General features: G+C 32.0%; 1 protein-coding gene across 3 annotated transcripts in view; it reads right to left on the bottom strand.

Annotated features, from left to right (window-relative positions):
• WASHC4 (WASH complex subunit 4) overlaps positions 1 to 19,890 on the bottom strand; it is a 51,114-nt gene that overhangs the window by 12,344 nt on the left and 18,880 nt on the right. For all 3 annotated transcript variants that reach the window (XM_025048824.1, XM_025048823.1, XM_006914521.3), the window contains exons 14-26: positions 19,228 to 19,354; positions 15,080 to 15,205; positions 13,776 to 13,883; positions 13,119 to 13,265; positions 12,910 to 12,989; positions 11,670 to 11,775; positions 10,780 to 10,896; positions 9,153 to 9,321; positions 8,728 to 8,882; positions 6,800 to 6,874; positions 6,412 to 6,516; positions 4,303 to 4,437; positions 2,612 to 2,720 (exon numbers count right to left, since the gene is read on the bottom strand). In XM_025048824.1, coding sequence (XP_024904592.1) covers positions 2,612 to 2,720; positions 4,303 to 4,437; positions 6,412 to 6,516; positions 6,800 to 6,874; positions 8,728 to 8,882; positions 9,153 to 9,321; positions 10,780 to 10,896; positions 11,670 to 11,775; positions 12,910 to 12,989; positions 13,119 to 13,265; positions 13,776 to 13,883; positions 15,080 to 15,205; positions 19,228 to 19,354 — 1,559 coding nt within the window. The remainder of the gene's footprint in view (positions 1 to 2,611; positions 2,721 to 4,302; positions 4,438 to 6,411; positions 6,517 to 6,799; positions 6,875 to 8,727; positions 8,883 to 9,152; positions 9,322 to 10,779; positions 10,897 to 11,669; positions 11,776 to 12,909; positions 12,990 to 13,118; positions 13,266 to 13,775; positions 13,884 to 15,079; positions 15,206 to 19,227; positions 19,355 to 19,890) is intronic.

Below are 19,890 nucleotides of genomic sequence, written 5' to 3' on the forward strand. Positions count from 1 at the left end.
CCTGTTCAAATATCACTTCCTTAGAGCTTTCTATGAACATCACTGAATAGCACTGCTCAGCTATATTACATCTCCTTACCCAGCACTTATCACTTATACATTATGTATCTTTTTGTGTCTCCCCCAACCAGAATGCAAATCAATGACACAGCTTTTTTCTTCACTGCTCCATCCCTAAAGCCAACATGTTCTGGCACACAGTAGGAATTCAATATATATCGTGCAAGCTAGTTGCATTTACTTGGGAGAAAGGACAAAAAGGTAAGCAGCAGCTAACATCTCATAAACATTGCAGTAATTGCTTTACATACGTTATCTCATCTGATGTTTTTAACAAGCTTCAAAGTAGGTATCGCTGAAATCTGTTTTAGGGCCTATCTCAATATGAAAGATGATGTTAAAAGGTTTCTTTAATATGCATCTTAGAAGAATCGAATATCGATTTGTTTTCCCCGAAACTGTCAGACTAATATCTGACCGATTAAAATGTGCTAGTGAGAGGAGAGGAAAGTATAGAGAGAGAGGCAAGTATAGAGCAAATCTCGGAAGCTGGACTACTTGGTTCAAAGCCAGATTCTGCCACTTTATAGCTATAAGAACTAGATCAAGTTATAAACCTTGTACGTCAGACTCCTCATCTGTTAAACTCTAAAGGGGCAGAGACTTTTTTTATTATATATATCACTGCACCTAGAAACATTTGTTGTCCTCAATAAATATCTATGGAATGAATGAATGAAAATAACTTCATAGCACTGTGAGTTTTATGTGAGTTAGAATATATAAAGCACTCACAACAGTCCTGGCATACAGCAAATGGCATACAGAAAATGCTCAATAAATGTTAGCAGTGGTTTTTGTTAGTTTAGGAGGCAGTTCTGAGGTTCCTTACTCCTCTCAAAATATTCAGCAGACTCAACAGCACATTACAATATTTTATAAGCAGAGAAAAAGAATTTATATTTTCTAATAAGAGATAAATAAAATGCTGGAGTAAAGTGAAAAGGATAATATTCCTCAACTGTGGAATGGATCCTGGTGGCATCTGAGGTAATATTATTTTTTGTGTGTGTATTAGAAGAAAAATGTGTATTTCGCTGTGTAGCATGCTAGTCATTTATTCACTAATAATCTCGTGATTTAACAATTAATTCATAGGATAAAAATTATACTTTTAAAAAATATAAAAATAAATAGTACAGGCAGTATTCACATGGGGGTAAAAAAAACCTCTCATATTGGCATATGAATAAATGAAGTTTTAGGCAACACTGCTCTAGAAAAACAGCTTTTAATCTGAGGCCAAGAGACTCTAACTTGAAGCACTCCAACACAGTGTATGTGCATATGGGCATTATTCTGGGGGAATTAATCCAGATATTTCATCAGATTCTGAAAATGAGTTAAGAACCACTGCTTCAGTTTACAATCTAATATAACATCAAATGTTCCTATGAATAAAAGAGTACTGATTTGACAATACCTCATTATTACAGTTTAAAATAATAAACTTATAAAGGTGAAATTCTCTAAGTTCTTATACTAATACATAATAGAAATGTCTAACATTTAAACTAATTAATTTATAAAAGTTAACTTAATGTTCAGTGACTTTACTCCAGAACCAAATGCTTATGATATTTATCCCAATAGGCAATGTAAAGGCCCTTGAGGATAAAAACTATTTGCATCCTCGGCACCTAGAAGAATATTTGGTGTAGCCAATTCTTAGTAAATGTTTGATAAATGAATGAATCTCAGCAGGCATAATTTTACCAATTTATAGTCAGTAAGAATTTACTAACTGCTTGGTGTCTACAACTGTGAAGAATATAAAATACTTTTGGACTTAGAGCTAAAAAACTCTGGTTTAAGTCCCAGCAACACCACTTATTTTTCAAATTTCTCTTGTACATATTTAAAATGGTGATTACATGCCTAGCTCACATAATTATTGTGAGGACATAGAGATAATATATGTGAAAAGCTCAAATATAGTTTTATTAATCTGTGATTATTTTTAAATGCAATTCTTGGTTTTAAATATAAGGTAACACATTTCAGAAGGCAGAGGACAACTCAATAAATTATATTTCTACACTTGATCTGAGCTCATAATTGAAAGAAAAAAAATCATATATAATATGAAATGGTGAACCATAGAAGAATTATAACATTTAATACTTCCTCTTTAAATTTATACGTAACTTATTAACTGATATTAACTTTTCACATAAATATTTTACACCTTTGCATTCAGGCTGTAACTTGAGAAAACCTTTTTTAAGCCCAAAACAGTACCTTAAACAGAGTAGGTAACCAATAAATAGTTACCAGTTACCTATTACTATGAGCATGGTCTTTGAGATGAATTAGTTATTAAATATATTTTTAATTTAACTGAAGTTTCTTTTAACTTATATTAGTCTGCAGTCTATCACTTATTCTGTACCAACAGTCTGATCATACTTGAAAAATATTTGGTACAGAAAAAAAGTTACTCCAGTAGAATAAAGTTGAACTCAGATGCTCACCTATTATCCATATTTAATATATGAGATAGAGTCTTGGGATTTGTACTTTATTTTTCAAAACTTTGGTAACAACTTACCAATTTGGCTGATAAGCTGACGGAACTGATCAAGGTAGCTTTGTCCCTCTGGAGTTATTCCAAGTTTTCTGATGCCTCGATTGAATTTTTCTGCTCTTTCAAAAGGATACTAGAGAGATAATTTAAAGACTACCTTTATTTTAAAGCATCAAATGCCTACCAAATCAATACCACAAGTACCACCTTCTTGTCTAATTTTGTATTTTCATTGTGCTTAAGAAAAAAACTCAAGTCTAATGACAAAAAATGTATAGTACAAAAAAATACAAATATTCAAGGTCAATAAAAAATAAATTTTTTTGATATTAGCTAAGGGGAATAATTATTAATGCCATCAAACTTAAATTTCCCACCCCAACTATGGGATAGATAGAAGAAACCAATTCCTCCTAGAAATGTCTGTTCAGAGACATGTGACCACGTTTCTGTGGACTGGATAGATATTAGGTACGTATATAAACACACTTCTTCCCAAAAAGCAAACATCGGCTAAGCTGAAATTTCTAGTTGCCAACACCAATAACAAATGATTTTTCAAGTTTTAGCTGATTAAAAGATTTAGGAAAGTATTCATTTTACATTAACAAATGGAAACAATCTTTATGAGATAGTTAATACAATTCTCCACTGATAACTGTAATCTGTAATTTTATTATTTTATCAGAAAGAAGTAGTTTTCTGTTCTGACAATGAAGAGAACTGCCAACTAGTATACAAGAGTGCTGGAATCAGGTAATGTTAAGAAAGGTGATTAAAATAGTTCTGGATGTGGCAAATCAAATATGCGACCAATCTAAATAAGCCTGTTGGTTCTCTATCCAAATGGCTACATATCTCTGTACTGTTACACTTAACAATTCTTCACCTCAATATAAGAAAACTCGGCCTGGAAGAGGAAGAGAAAACAGCATTCATAAATTATAGGTGGGAATGTCAATTGGTACAGTATATTTAGAGTGCTTGGCAAAATGTATCAGAATTTTAAATACTCAATAGTCTTTGCCCTAGAAATTTCTCTTCAAGAAATCTCTCAGGAATAGTCTCCAAATACACAGAGATAAATGTGTAAGGATATCATCTACAGCACTGTTTGTAACACTGAAAATCAGAAAAACCTAAATATTCATCAGCAGGAGAAAGTTAAATAAGTTATGGTATACATCTTTACTATCAACTCTTAAAAAGAATGAGGTAGATTTACACGTATTACTGTGATAAGCACACTGCAAAACAGTGTGTATACTATTACTCCATTTATGTTAAGAAAAAAGCTATATATATATATATATATATATGTGCAAATATATATGTTTATTACACAGACACCTGAAAGGCAGCATATCACATTGTAAATAGCAACTGCCTCCAGAAAATGGCACTGAAAGAGAAATGAGAGAGGATATTCAGTTTATGCACTCTGTATTTTTTTAATGCTTCAAAAAGAACATGTATTGCTTTTGTATTATTTTAAAATTAAGAAAGTAACACCTGGCTACGTTGATCATTTAATTTTTTCTTACACTTTAGCCTAAAGAGAATGCAGAAAGAAAGAAACTATAAGAGAAAATACAAGAAACTTGGAAGCCAGATCTAGGAGATACTATATGAAAAATAAAACTAAAACCCCATAATGAATTTTAGCATAACCATTTGCTATATACTCAACGGTTAAACCAAACTATGTAAAATACCTTATGATCATTTTGGTCCTTGATTTCCCTGAAAAATCGAATATCTTTAATCAGTCGGGATTTGATATGTTCGTCGTACATAAATTGGCTAAATATATAGAACTTCTTTTTCAAAAACTGGTAGGTGAAATTAACCTATAAAATTAAATTAAAAAGTTGGAAAAAGTAAAAAAATTAATTTTAAATCGATGTTACTGAATAACATCTATAAAATAATTTATATAAGACTTTATAAAGTCTAATATTTATAAAGTATAAATCACATTGGACCTGACTATTTCAATAAATGAAGTTTATTGCCCAAGTTTACAGAACTTCCTATAAACTCCCCTTAAATATTTTTACTACAAAAGAAAAAAAAAATAGAAAATATTCCTTATAGGACTAAGAACTGTAGTAAGAATCACAGATTAAACACTAGTTTTTACGTCATCAACCACAGTCAGAAGTCTCTACGCTCCTCCATCTATAAAAGATTCTTTATTACTAATCTTCATGCCTAGGATGATACTAAAATAAGAAATGTGGTGCTCTTTAAACTTTCCTGAAAGAAGATCATAAACTTTCATTATTTATTCATAAATATTCTGAACACTTATTAGGCGTAAAGCAATGTACCTGCTCTCACGCTGGACATGGTCCTCGTTATCATGACATCTATATTCTAACAGGAGTGACAGACATTTTAAACAAGTATATGTTAAATAAATTATTAAATCGCGACTACAGTAATTTCTGAACTGAGAAGTGTGGGTGCTTTTGAGAATAACACAAGGCCCTGATCTAGACTCTGAAAACCCTGAAAAAGTAAAATCTGAGCTGAGATTGAAGTCAAAATAACATAAGATTAATTTTGACCTATAGATGGAAGCCTTGTACTAAATTCCACCCCTACAACCCCAGTTTAGCTCTTTTCAGTCTTTATGTAGCCAATTTCAGAAATGGGTGCTTTTTCAGAACTTTTCTTGTGGTTTAAACATGGCTTTTTCTCAATCATCTTAGTAGTAGTCTTAGTAGAAGTAGTCTCCTCTTTATCTTTCCCATTCTTAATAGTGGGTAACTCTGCCAGCCTCTGATTGTACTCTTCTATGCTTACTTTTATCATCATGAGACATCAGGAACTTACTTTCATTAGTGTGATTAACTGATTAATGACTATATCCCCTGCCAGACTGTAATTCCTGTGAGAACAGGAAATGTCTGTTTTTCTCACCCTAATGCCCAGCACAGTACCTTATATATGAAATATGTTCATAATTATATCTATTACATGTTTGCTAGGTAAGGTAAAAAGTTTGTTTATCCTTAAAGATTCCGATATGATCTCTAGATGGATGACTCCTTATTTTCAATTTAAAACTGACTTTGTGCATCTCATTTCCTTATTGGTAATCCTTAAAATAGAGCTCTAATCACATCATTTATCAGCTCAAATACTTCAATGGCTCCCCCACTGTATACTAAGAAGGTCCCTAATGTAACATAACTTCTCCCTATTCCCTTACTCCAAATATGCTTAATAATATTTTATTATTTAAGCATTTACGTTCTTCCTTTAAGAAGCTCTGAAAACCATATAATTCAAATATTCTCCATATAAGGAAAAATAGCATACAAGTTCAACTGATTTCCTCAAGTGACTGAATGCCCATTTATAGGCAGATTCAAAAACAGTTTTAGTAAATTGCTATTTTTTAGGGATATCAAATAATTACTAAGATCCCCCCAAAATAGAGCACGACTAATGTTAAATAAATTGCTGTCAATGATTTGCTTTCAAAAGCAACTTTCAAAGAATATCAGACAATCGACACAAATATACATTTTTATATTTATGCTGATGTCCTCAAATCTCCAATGCTATTTCTAATGATGACCATGAGATGGCAAAATATTTTAAAGTGTCTTTTGTATCACAGAGCTTCCATCATATACAACACAATTTTAGTACCAGACGTTTTAATTATACCAACCAGAAAAATGGAAATTCCGGTATAATATAAACAGGTAGTATATATTGAACAGAATATTCTATCAGAAAACTATTTTTCAAATTATCAATTAAACTAGGGACTACTACCCATCCAATCCCCCGAAAAAGGTTCTTACTGTTGTATTCATGATTCCTGTTCCATGTGTTCGAATTGAATTAGCAATATGCCGAATATTAATAGTGTTCAAATGTTTGTTATTGCTTGTTCGTTCGATAAAAATCTGCAATGAAACATACTTATGCTAAATAACAACACGACCATAGCAAACACTGGTCAGTTATCCAAAGAAAATTTTAGAATCCATTTCATTAAAGATAATTTAATTAGAAAGTCATTCAAGATGATAATACAATCAGAGCAAAGGAATAAGCAAGATGATCTCTAAGTCGTTTTTTCCTTTGTTTATTTAACCAGTTTTCACTATTGAGAACCAATTTATTGCTCCTAAGGCTTCCTACTATATATCCACTCACAGTAAAAGAAATTTTCTAAAACCCACTCACCTGATTGTTGAGATTATAGAGGTATCGAGACACAAATATATGAATGTTTCTCATTATTTCCAAAACATCCAGGCCCTACGAAATAATCCATGCACAAGCTCTATTATTATTCATTCAAGATAATCAGTCAGGCTTGTATATAGTGACTTACTGCATATAATACATTTCCCGATATTTTTTAATTATTAAAAAACTATACAAAAAGTATGACCAAAGGTTAAAGGGCCTTCTAACACCTACAATCAGGACTGTCTCTTGGGAGAAACCTGGCTACTTATTATCTTACCCTTTTGTAAAAAGACAAAAACAGTTAAGTTTAAATATTCAAAGATCCATGGCTCACAGTCATTTCCCCACCATTCTTGAGAATGTTTGTTTGTCCTCCCAGGGATCTTCTCTATATTTTTCACAAAGTAAACTAAAGATTCTAAAAGGTCATCAGGATATGTGGTGATACTTATAAAATACATACTATTTTTCAGGCACTTTGCAAGGTTCTTTATATTTAATTCTCAAAAAATGAGTTATTAGTCTACTAAATTCCACAGATGAAGAAAATGAAGCTAAGGGAGTTCTCCAAGGTCAAATAGCTAGGAAAAGGCAGAGACCAGTGATTTCAGAAAGTCTAATTCCAAATCCTTATGCTTCTTTTAATTACACTAGACCACCTAATATGCAAGTTACCTATGAAAAATCCTTCATTCTTGAATTAGTATTCTAATATCTAATGGTATCATATAAATTGTTCTATAGGTTTTCTAACTGGGGCTCAAAATAGCCCTTTAAGTTTTAATATAGCTTTTCTCATGTTTCAATTAAAAATTCTGTTCACTCACTTTTCTCCCACTAGACGATAAATACATGATCTAAGATCATTTCTCTTTATTTCAGTATCCCTAAACATAATTCAATGTCTAGCCTTGTTTTCAGTAAATATTAAACATATAAATAAATGAATGAAAGGATATAAATACTGATCCAAAAAAATGGCTCCTATATGCAGTAGAATGAAGGAAAAATTATGATCCTCAAATCTTGGAAGTGAATGTTTTTTTAGTAAATATTATCTAGATTATCTTAGAATTACATGTAAACTAACTGAAAACAAACTTCTGCACTCATGAGATACTACCATATTATCAATTAGCTCACTGAATTAGCAAGACTAAATGCTTCTTTGCACTTATTTTACAAATATATTTAAAATCATATAAATTTAACTATTTTCCCTAAGATATTAAAGTTTACATACTGTATCTAGGTCTAAAGTTTCTATATTTAAATCTTCAACTATGTGACCTTGACTAAACTTTTCACAATTCCACAGAAGTCACCTCACTATCCCAATGTTTCTGAAAAGCTATATCTAAGTCAATGTGTACAAGCATACTTCATTTTTTTTTGCGCTTTGCTTTATTTACTGCCCTTTGCAGATACTGTGTTTTGTATAAAAAGTTTGTGGCAACGCTGCACCCAGTAAGTCTATCGGCACCATTTTCCAACAGGTTCTGATAAGGTTAGCATTTTTTAGCAATACGGTATTTTTTAAATTAAGGTATATACATTTTTTTTAGACATAATGCTATTGCACATGTAATAGATTACAGTATAGTGTACTGGATATGTACTGGGAAACCAAAAAATATGTATGACTTGCTTTATTGCAACGGCCTGGAACCAAACCCGTCACATCTCCAAGGTATGCCTCTATTTCAGGTGTACAAAAGTGAAATGTAAACAGGAAGCCTGTGACAAATTCTTTCATAAAGCAAATTAGCACCATCTAATTTTTTATTCTTGTCAAGTATGAGGTTTTATATAGCAAATACTGTCTTAAAAAATAAACATTTAATAATAAAGTAAAAAGATTTCTTAAATACTGTTGTTATGCTACAATCAGACTATGCTAGAAACATTTTAGACCATACCTGTTCCAAAGTCTGACTAGGAAGATGTGCCTCTGTCATAACCAATCCATAACGCTGAGTAGCTAAATTTCTCATTTCACTATAAGTGGCCCAGTCATGAAGAGCCACTGTTGTTAGATTGTAGAAAGTCTTGTCTAGATAGTGAGTTACATAAGCTACAAAAAAAAAAATTTTTTTTAAAGTTTTGATTCATAAAACAGAAGAGAAATAAAACTAAAAAGGAAACTTGCCTTTGAGCATTAAAATTCTTCCTTTAAAATAAGGTGCTTAAGAAAGAAAAATGAATAAAACCAAAAAGAATTAAAAAATAAATGTACTAACACAAAAAAAGATACTCTCAAAGTTCCACTTTTGTTATTTGTTCTTTTATAGTTAGGACAAAAAGATACAGAATATGACTTTTAAAAAGAAAGCAGAACACTCACCTCGAATGTCAATGAAACGATTGAAAAATCGAATTGGATTCAGAGAGAAAAAAAGGGCCAGGTCTTTCATGCCTACTTTGAAAGGGTTTCGGTCATCCAGCTTTAAATGAGTATGCACAGAAAGTCGTAGATCCTTCTCTATTTCTTTGCACAACTTGTCCAGCAAATGCTATTCACAAAAGAATTGATACTTTGATTTTTCAAAATGATATTGCAATTGTACTGTTTCTCTCTGTGTCTATGCTTTAACCATTAGAGTTTTATAATCAGTGCAATGATGAAAAAATTTGTCAAACTGATTTAAGGGTCTACATGCTCTACGGTAAAATATTATTTTTATTGGGAAAGTGAAAATTACTTTGCTCTTTATTTTAAACCAATGATTTTTCTGACCAGGAAGCAGTTAGGTAAACCCTAAGCTTTTATTTTCATTAATACTTTAACACCCATGAAAGAAAATCAAAAGCTAATGTCTGACGGCTTCATTATAAAGAACCTGAATGCACACTATAAAGCACAAAATTTATGAGATCAAGAAAAGAAGGTCCTGAGAACATGTGAGAGGAAGTTTTTTTAAAAGTTTCCTTGTAATAACCATTAAAAATCATAAAATTCATTGAACTAAAAGTAATGAAACTCATCTTTTTTGGTTACCATGGAGCTTAACACTGGCAAAACATGTATTTTATTTTCTAAATAAGATAAATTATATAAAATTCTTCATAATTTTACCAAACCTGAATAAGATTTATATTGTGAAGTTTACTCATTTTTAATTCCTCTCTCCAAATAAAAATATTGCCAGATTTTAAAGATATCAGTGTTTATAATAAATGTCATTAAAGCAGGGAGGAACATACTATATTGCATGTAAATTATTTCTGTTATACAAGTATATTTTTTAATATAACTTCCTTTTAGTAAGATCTCCAAATGAAATTCAATAAAATATTGATAGTTAAGTTGCCTTAACTGTATTACCATTAGCAGCATTCAATATTCAAGCCAATTTTGATTAGCATTCTTCTAATAAACAGAAGCTTTTTTTTTAGTATTAGTTTCAGGTGTACAGCACAGTGGTTAGATATTTTATATAATTCATGGAGTGATGCCCCAATTACTCTAGTACCCACCTGGCACTACACACAGACATTACAATATTAATGACTACATTCCTTATGCTGTACTCTCCATCCCCGTTGACTGTTCTGTAACTACTAATTTGTACTTCTTAATTCCTTCACCTTTTTCACCCAGCCCCCAAACCACCTTCCCATCTGGCAATCACCAGTTTGTAATAAACATAATTCAAATTCAAATATACTATTTAAGTAAAAAAAACTTCCAAATTCCTAGTCTGGATTTCTATTTAAAAATTAGGAATTAAAGACCAATTTTTTTTTTTAATTAAAGACCAATTTAGCACAACGGTGACACTGTAACTAAAAATCATTCCTTTGTTCTAGACAGTGATTTATAACTAATTTTAAATATTATTTGCTTATTTGTTAAATAAAATCTGCAATGAAACAAACTTATGCTAAATAAATGTGCTTCAATCCAAAAAGTTTTTCTAAACATTGCATTCCAAACACGTTATAAGCTTCAATCTCAAATATGATGTTACCTCATTTAAAATTTCCATAATTTCCTTGTCATAGCAATCCAGAAGTAATTCATAGGACTCTAAATGCCTTGCATGCATCATAGCGGGTACACAGTCACGTAAAGCACTGAACATGTACTAAAAAGAAAATTAGAACATACACGAATTTATAAAAACCAGCTCTCTATTCTAAATAATATTACAAGGGTTAACTAACCTTCATCTGAAGGTTAACTGTTTTTTTTACATGACTGTCTTACTTTCCCAAATAAGTCAGATTTTATTCTCTAAAGCAGCAGTCCCCAACCTTTTTGGCACCAGGGACCGGTGCTCCTATGAGAATCTGATGCCTGATGATCTGAAGTGGAGCTGAGGTGGTGATGTTAGTGCTGGGGAGCAGCTGCAAATACAGGTGAAGCTTCGCTTGCTCACCTGCCGCTCACCTCCTGCTGTGAGGCCTGGTTCCTAACAGGCCACGGATGGGTACTGGTCCGTGGCCCAAGGGTTGGAGACTCCTGCCCTGAAGCATATACTTTAAATCTACAAAAAATTTATTCACTTATTTTCCTATCTTGAGCAACTGAGACACTTATTTCCATATACAGGAAGATCTGAGTAACGTACCTTGCTGATAAAATGTTAAAAAATTGTGACATAAACTAAAATCAGGTGAAATAAAATTAGGAATATGTGGAGAAGAGTTAAATATGTTAAAATTTATTACTATTAATATAAAATTTAACTACTGTATATAAATGCTTATTAAATATGCATGGCATTGTACAAAACAGTATTAGCAGTCAATTTTTAAATGGTTTCTTAAATCAAATGGTCTATTTTAAAAACTAATTAGAATGGTTTGTATAGTGACTAAAAAATTGATGGGTTTATTCTTCATATTCTTTACTTACATGTAATCTGGCTGCATCAACGGCATTTTCATATACGTCATCTAAATAAATTGGGAAAACAGCTCGATGCCAGTATAAAAAACAACAGTCACATTGTGTTTGGACTCTACAATGTAAAGTAGTAATTAGTGGTACTAAAATTGAAGTACCCCCAAAAAATAACATCTTACTCATTTTTGATTTCTCTAATCACTTAACCCAAAATTAGTACAGAAAAGCTACAAAATAAATGTTTCAAATTGAACAAAGGTAACAAAACATTCTAATATCTGACACTTGTCAGAATTCTGCAAACATGCTTTAGTTTTAAAGCATACTTGAAAAATATAGATAAGTTTTAAATAGACGAGTTTAAAAATAAGTTATTTTCAATATCGTTTGATATGTCTGTACTTAACAATACTTGTACCACATGTACTATTTTACTCATCTCAAAATTAAAAAGAATTTTTTAAAAAATAGTGACCAAAAAAAAAAAAAGTTATCTGTCTACAATCTTTGCCAAGTGACTTCTGGGGCAACAAAATGATCATTAAATATCTTACAATGAAGACAATTCAGTACTTCTTCCAAGGATGGAATACTAAATGCCACAAACTACAAACATCTCAGCTTCTCAGAACAAAAACATTACTTAAAAATATGAGCATTAAATGGAAATTGTGCTGTAACCTTAATTTGGTTGGGAATTAAAATTCAGAAGACTCATTTTCCCTTCAATTAACTTACTGCTTACTCTTTAATTTAAAAGCAAACAAACAAAAACAATAAAGCCACAAGGAGCTATAAAATAAGCCTTCCAAAAACTAATTCATCTTAGTGACTGGCTCCCAACATTATTCAAATTCATATCTCAAAATTAAATTACAGAAGACTATTTGACATGGATCTCTAAGTCCTTCACAAATAGATGAAGCCTTATTAAAAAGCGACAATTTTAAATGTCCACTGGGGATAACCATCACAACTACCACAATGTGCATCAGGGTCTGCCTGGTGCTCTAAGGGCTACTTCACATTGTCTCATGTAATTCTTCCAGAAGCTACATCCTTACTGTAGAAGCGAAGCTAAAAAAAAATATGATCCCTAGTCACAGTCTCATTTTGTTCAAGATAAAGGAATTAAAAAAAGAAACTAAGCGCCCATCTGGGTTATATTTCTTCTCTTGCTATGCTAAAAAAGAAAATCGATGTTTCTATTAGCCCTACCTTTTGAGTATCATTACATACTCTTACTTACCTTTCTCTAAGTTCACTGATAAGATCCAGCTTTTTCATGACTACTTGAAGTGGAAAGAGTTCTTCATCTTTAAATGTTTTCTATTAGGGAAAGGAAAAAAAGGCAGAGAAATTGCAGTCAAATTAAGGACAGGTTTCTTGGGTCATAAAAAGAGAACTGTAAAATCTCAGATCACATTTTTATTACGTAACTAATAGCAACACACTCACCAATTGTGTGCCAACACTTAGTGCCAAAGAAACAATAAGTCGTCGTTGCTTTGTGCTTGGTCCATTTAGAGTGTTTTCAGCCAAAACTAGAGCAGAGAGCACATCAAGACGCTGTTCACTATATTTCTTGTCAGAAATTACTCTTTTCTTAAAGATAAAAGAAAATAGGAGATATTCATTTTATTTGAGGCAAAAACAAGACTCAGAAGAAAAACTTCTTCATGATCTTTTCCATGATTCTCTTTAAGAGAGCTTTGACCATACTTTCCCTGTTGAGCTTCTTCTGATAATGTGACATGCTTCAGTAATTCTGTAACATTGTTTTGCACTGTCAGGGGCAACAAATGTATTAGACATACTTTAAAATTTTCATATTAACTTATTAAGGAAATCGCTTCTTAAAAAAGGTGTATATTTTAAAACTGCATACAATATCACTTTGTAATAGAGGTATGTTAATATATTACATACCATAAGTTCAGAGAAAGATAACCTTAATCATTCTAAGTAAAAATCATAAAATACCATGAAGACAAATGACCGACAATATTATATTTAAAGGAATGGAGTAAACAGGCCAAACCAGAAAACACATATAAAGCAACAGAAGAGCAAACTAAAAAGATAATTATGCTGAATATATAATCACTTTCATACCTTGGCCACAGAAATAGAATTAAGAGCCTGATGTTGAAGGTGCTGTGTTATATGTGAAACTGAATCAGCCACAACCATGCTTCTCCTGTAGAACATGTGTTCTATTGCCTGAAAAGAATCAGAATTTGTAAAAATCAACTCAAAACTTTTAGGCAAAATTAGAGAATATCTTTATGACCTTGGACTAGGTAAAAAAATTTGCAAATGAAATGCAAAAAGCACTATCATCTTAAACATGGATAAGTTCAAATAAAAATTTCTGAGTGAAAAACAGGCAAGGCTAAGAATACATGAAGTATTATTCCATTAATATAAATTTCAAAAGCATATATAACTAAACAATGAATGGTTTATAAATTCATCCTTATTTGGTAAACTAAAAAGAAAAACCAAGGAATAAACATAAAATTCAGGACAATGGTTTCCTCTGAGGGGGCAGGATACGATGCAGTCAGGAAGGGACAACACAAAGGGCTTTGGAAATAAAGGCAACATTCTATTTCTTAATTGGAATGGTGAGTATCTAGTGTTCATTTTTTTAATTATGCTGCTATATTATATATGTATCTATACATGCATTTACATATGCATTTCTGTATTTGTATTTCATAAAAAATAAATGTAACTGATAATACATCATAATAGAAAAAAGGCAAAAAACTCAGAGGCACAATCTCAAAAAAAAAATCTCTATTTCCTAAGCAAATCTAAAGGTTATTATTAACAGAAATTTACTAGCAAATCTTAATTTCGATTTTTAAAAAAGGTTAAGTGGGCTCTGCTGCCTAAAATGTTTTTTTAATTTATATAGAATATGCTAATATTTTACCGTATTTCCAGAAGTATACTCTGGTTCTTAATTTATCTGACCGCTCAAAAAAGTGCCTACTATTCAGATTACAAGATGATGGCACTTTCTCTAAATTATAAAATACATAGCTCATATTGACTAGCCTCATATGCATTTGAACGCTATAAAATTACAGATAATGTTGCATGGGTATTATAGTTTTAACTCATCCAACATGTTTAAAACTTGTCACGAGTAAAACTTTCCTAATACTTAGCCTAATCTTTTCATTTTCCTTCTTTTCTGTCTCACTGCATGTTAACTTTTAATATAAACATATTGCCTATTCATAGAACGTTACTCAGAAATTTCTTTCAATGGTTAGTTCCTTTATCCAACTGAGAGATAAGTACACTTTCCCACAATTTTTTATTCTCATATAATCAGAAAGTCAAATCTTTCAAGATCATCCTAATGCAAATTATAATGCAAGGTAAAATGATCTACAACCTACCTTGAGAAGTTCAACAAGTCTGCATAATGCTTTAACTGAAGTTTTGGTCATTGGCTTTTGCATGGACATGTAGAGATTCATTGTGGTCTTAATAATAGTGCTAATACTATATGCATATAAGAACCCCTAAAAAAAAAATAAAACATTGATTACAATCACAAGAAAAGATTTAATTTATGCACAATTTCAATCTCTAGGTAATAATAAGTATTCCTCAACATGCCAATAACCAGTGTTTCTAAGTTTAAAGTCACGTCTTATGATTTTGAAATTCTCTTCCTCACAGTGTTATACATGACAGTCAAATTTCAAAGCCGTCCTTAAAAGTTTATTTAATCTAGCACATAACAGTTTAGTACTGTTGAAATTATAGTGTATAATCACAGTTTAAAAATTCTTCCATTAAAAAAAAACTTCAGAGAAATTATTTGGATGTCAGGAAGGTATTTATTCATCCTTATCTTACCTGCCAAGGAAGAGAACAGATACTCCTACCTGCTGCAGCTTAAGACAAGAGCTGAGGACTCTAAGGAACTAGGAATTGAAAAATGAGAAGGAGAAAGAGAGCTGCTCTCTGGCCAGTACAGATATCCAAAGCTATTCCTCAGTTCCAAGCCAGTTCCCTTTTTCCTTGTCACCTAGGCCAATCCCTACTGTCCATCTGCTACCATATTCCCTGCCTTCATTGGTGCTAATCAGATTTTGCCTCCTTCCAGCCCAGTAAGAACAGATTCTCTCCTACCCTTCTATTCATGAAGGAAGCACACAAGTCTTGTGAGGTTTAAAAAAAAAAAAAAATTTAGTGCTAATAAACCCAGGGAAACAATACAGAATAACAGGACAAAGGTAACAGGACAAAGGATATTACCTCTCACATATTTGTTCATTTAGACCCAAAAAGGACACAGAAATAAAGATAATGATGGAGATTCTTTGGGTTTATAAAGAACCAAAAAAGATATACTTACGGTTTAGAGATGAGCCTAAACTATACTACCATAGACATACCCAAAGAGCTGGGGCTGAGGCTATATGCCAGTGATTTTCAACCTTTGTCTCCTGCCCATAAGTAACAGCAGCTGACTAAGGGAGTGATACTCAATGTGGGGTGGGAGTTTCTCTGATCCAGTAATAGGTCTGTGGTAAAGAGATGGGCTAAAGTAAAAGAATTAAGAAATGAGAGGGTAGTATCCTAAGAAAGGTGACAATAAGACCAAACCTTGGGGTTTACATGCAGGAAAGAGCCACAATCTTACCTTGTCAGCTACAGGACTATAACACCAGACTCTGCCCTATGCAGCACTGGGGAAAGTTAAAAAGCAGAAACAAGGAACAGCAAAGTGTAACTCTAAGGCGGGCAGAAAAAGCAGGGTGGGGCGGGAGGGGAATTTTTCTTGGGGGAAGAATGACGATACAGAACTTGCAGGCCAATATCACACAATTTCCTGACAGTCAATAACTTGTGAAGGATGTGCAGTATTTTAAAAATCTAAACGGGGGAGGAGGAGAGGTCTGGGGTCTGGTTCTGTTAATGGCAGAATAAATCATTTGGACCAAAAAAAAGCTGACTACAAGAGAATGTGGGCAATTTTTTAAATTGTGAGATTTTTTTTAAATTTTTTAATTTAAAAATGTGAGAGATTTTTTTAATCTCTAGGAAGGCATCAAAGCTATCGAGAAAATAAGGAAATATAAAGCCAAGATATGGAAGAAGACAGAAACCGAGAGAAGTGAGCCTGGCTTTTGAGGCTGCTTTCCCTTAGAGATATCTGCCCATTTCAAAAGAGGAAAATAAAGACAGAGACCAAACGTATCTTTCAACAACTCACAGGAAGGGAAGGGATAAAAATAGGAGCTCGTGGCCTATCAGGAGGCGAGGGAGTCCTGGTAAACCACCTAGGCTCTGAGCTGGGATCCTGAAAAACTACTTTCTAACAAGTACACGTGAACTAGAAAAGAATAGCCATCATAGGACTTAGGTCTCACTTCAAATCATCTCAATCTGTGACTGGGTTGAGATAATCTGTGTTACCAGTTGTCCTGGACTAGCTGTGTACCAGAAGCAAAGATAAATCCTCTCAAGAGGAATAAAAACAACATCCAAAGCCTCAAGACATACTACAGTTTTTCATATGTAATATGTAGCACTCTATAAAAAATAACCAGGCCTACAAAGAGATGACATATCCAAAAACAAAAGAAACAAGAGAAAACAGAAATGTCTAGATAATGAAATTATTAGACATGGGCTTCAAAATTATTATGCTGAATATGGTGAAGGAAATAACACCAAAAATTACTTCAGAAGAGAACTAGAAACTAAACAAAAAAACTAAAAAGTAAAATAAGAACTTAGTAGATGGGCTTAAGAACAAATTAGACATAGCTGAAAAAAAGAATTGGAACAGAAAGACACCAGAAACAGTACTTGAAGAGTTAATGGCTGAATTTCCACAAATTCCAGAAACTCTACAAATTGTAAGCAGCACAAACACACACACACACACACACACACACACAAACCACACCTAGCTGCATCAAAGTAATACTGCTAAAAACCAAAAAGTAAATGTTATAAGCAATTTAAAAAAGACACATAATGAAAAAATCAAAACTGAAAGCTGACTTCTCAACAAAAACAAAGGAAGCCAAAAGATAATAACATCTTTAAAAGCAGAAGGTGGGGTAGGGGTGGAAGGAGATACTGCCAACCCAGAATTCTATACATAATAAAACCACCTTCAAAAATGGAGTTGAAATGAAGACATATTCAGACTAAAACTGTGATAATTCATCAACATGAACTATTAACAGGTGTTCCACAAATAGAAGGACGAAGAGATACAGGAAGAAAAGCAACAGAATGGGTAAAAAAATATGGGTAAATCTAAATGAACACTGACTATAAAAACAACAGCAGCAATAACTTGTGAGGTTTAAAATATATAGAGAAACAAAATATACAACAGCAGCACAGTGAGAGGGAGATAAAGAAAATTAAAGTTGTTTACAATCCTTACACTGTTTGGAAAGTAGTAAAACTACTAATTTATGTCGGAGTTGAATGAATATATCATGCATCTTACAATCTCTAGAGTAACCACTAAAGACAAAAACAAACAAAAAAACAGTATTCAAATTCGAAAAAAAGCAAAAAAAAAAAAACAGACCTCGAACAAGTGAGACAAATAGAAAGCAATTAGTCAAGCAGTAGTTTTAAATCCAAATACATCAGTAATGACATGCACAGAAAACAGTTTAATAAATGAAAGAAACAAAGGTTATCAGATTGGGGGAAAACATATGCTGCTTACAAGAGATACACATTAAATAATTGGCCAAAGAGGTTGCAAATAAAAGGATCAAGAAGACATACTATGTAGACCTTAACTAAAACTCGTATAACTATGTTAATATCATACACAAGAGACCCACAACAAAAAGCATGACTAGAGATAAAAAGGGAAATTTCATAATCGATTTACCCGAAAGATATAACAATTCTAAATGTTATGCACTGAGTCTCAAAATACATAAAATAAAACTGACAGAGCTATAAAGAGACAAACCCACAGTAACAGTGGGAGTCTAACTCAGTTCTCTCAGTAATTGATAGAATATGCAGACAAAATCATTAACAAACATGACCTTCTTGACATATACAGAATACTACAACCAACAATACAAATTACATTCTTTTCAAGTGTCCATAAAATGTTTACCAAAGTTGATCATAGCCCAGGCCATAAAACAACTCTCAACAAATTTCAAAATATAGAAATTATTTTAGTATTGCTAGAAGTCAATAAAAAGATAACTAGGATATCCTCATATATTTAGAAATTAAGAAATCTCAAAATAATCCACAAATGAAAGAAATCACAATAAAAACTTTTAAATATTTTAAATTAAAGGATAATGGAAATACATCACATAACTTGAGATACAGCAAAAAGTCATACTTTGAAGAGAATGCAGATTTAAAGGTATATATTACAAAATCTAAGTCACTCAGATCCAAACATAACCTAATCAATTTCAATTAAAAAAGAATATATCCTATTCTTTCCAGTTTCTCTGAAGTGTAACTTCTACACATTAACAAAGAAATTACCCCCAAAATATTCTAAGTAAGAAGATGCAACTACCTGTATAAAAACATTACATCTATTGGTGAGGTCTTCAGCAAATTTATCCATTCTTTGCTCTTTAGATAAAATAGACTCCATTTTCATCATCCATGAGCTCACAAAGACGTAGTAAGACTGTACATCTCTAACAAAGGAAAATATTGGAGTTACTCAGCACAGGAAAGAAAATTTACTTCCATTTCTTCCTTTGGGTTGGAATAACATATTTCCTTGCAACAGCCACTTCATTTCTCTGGTTTTCAAAATAAATATACAAATATATACATATTTATTCGAAAAAATATTTACTGAATACCACTACAAGCCAGGCACTGTTTCTCAGGACCGAAAAAAAAAATCAGCAGTAAATTCTAGAAAGGTGAGTTGTATAATAAAGAAATCAAAAATTAAAATTTCTAAAATGTCAAATGGTATGTGCTATGGAAAAAATACAGCAGGAAAAAGGGATAGAGACTAGGATGGTAGGTACAATTTTAAATAGTGATCAAAGCAGGCTCATTGAAAAGGTGATTTTGAGCAATATATGAAGAAGATGAATAATCCATGCAAACATAAAAGAGAAGACAATTTTAGGGAAGTAAATAACAAATGCAAAACATTTTAAAACAGGAAAAGTGTCTGGCACATCCAAGTAATAACAAAGAAGTCAGTATGACAAGC

The sequence above is a fragment of the Pteropus alecto genome, unplaced genomic scaffold (genome assembly GCF_000325575.1).
Source record: "Pteropus alecto unplaced genomic scaffold, ASM32557v1 scaffold94, whole genome shotgun sequence".
Classification (NCBI taxonomy): domain Eukaryota; kingdom Metazoa; phylum Chordata; class Mammalia; order Chiroptera; family Pteropodidae; genus Pteropus; species Pteropus alecto.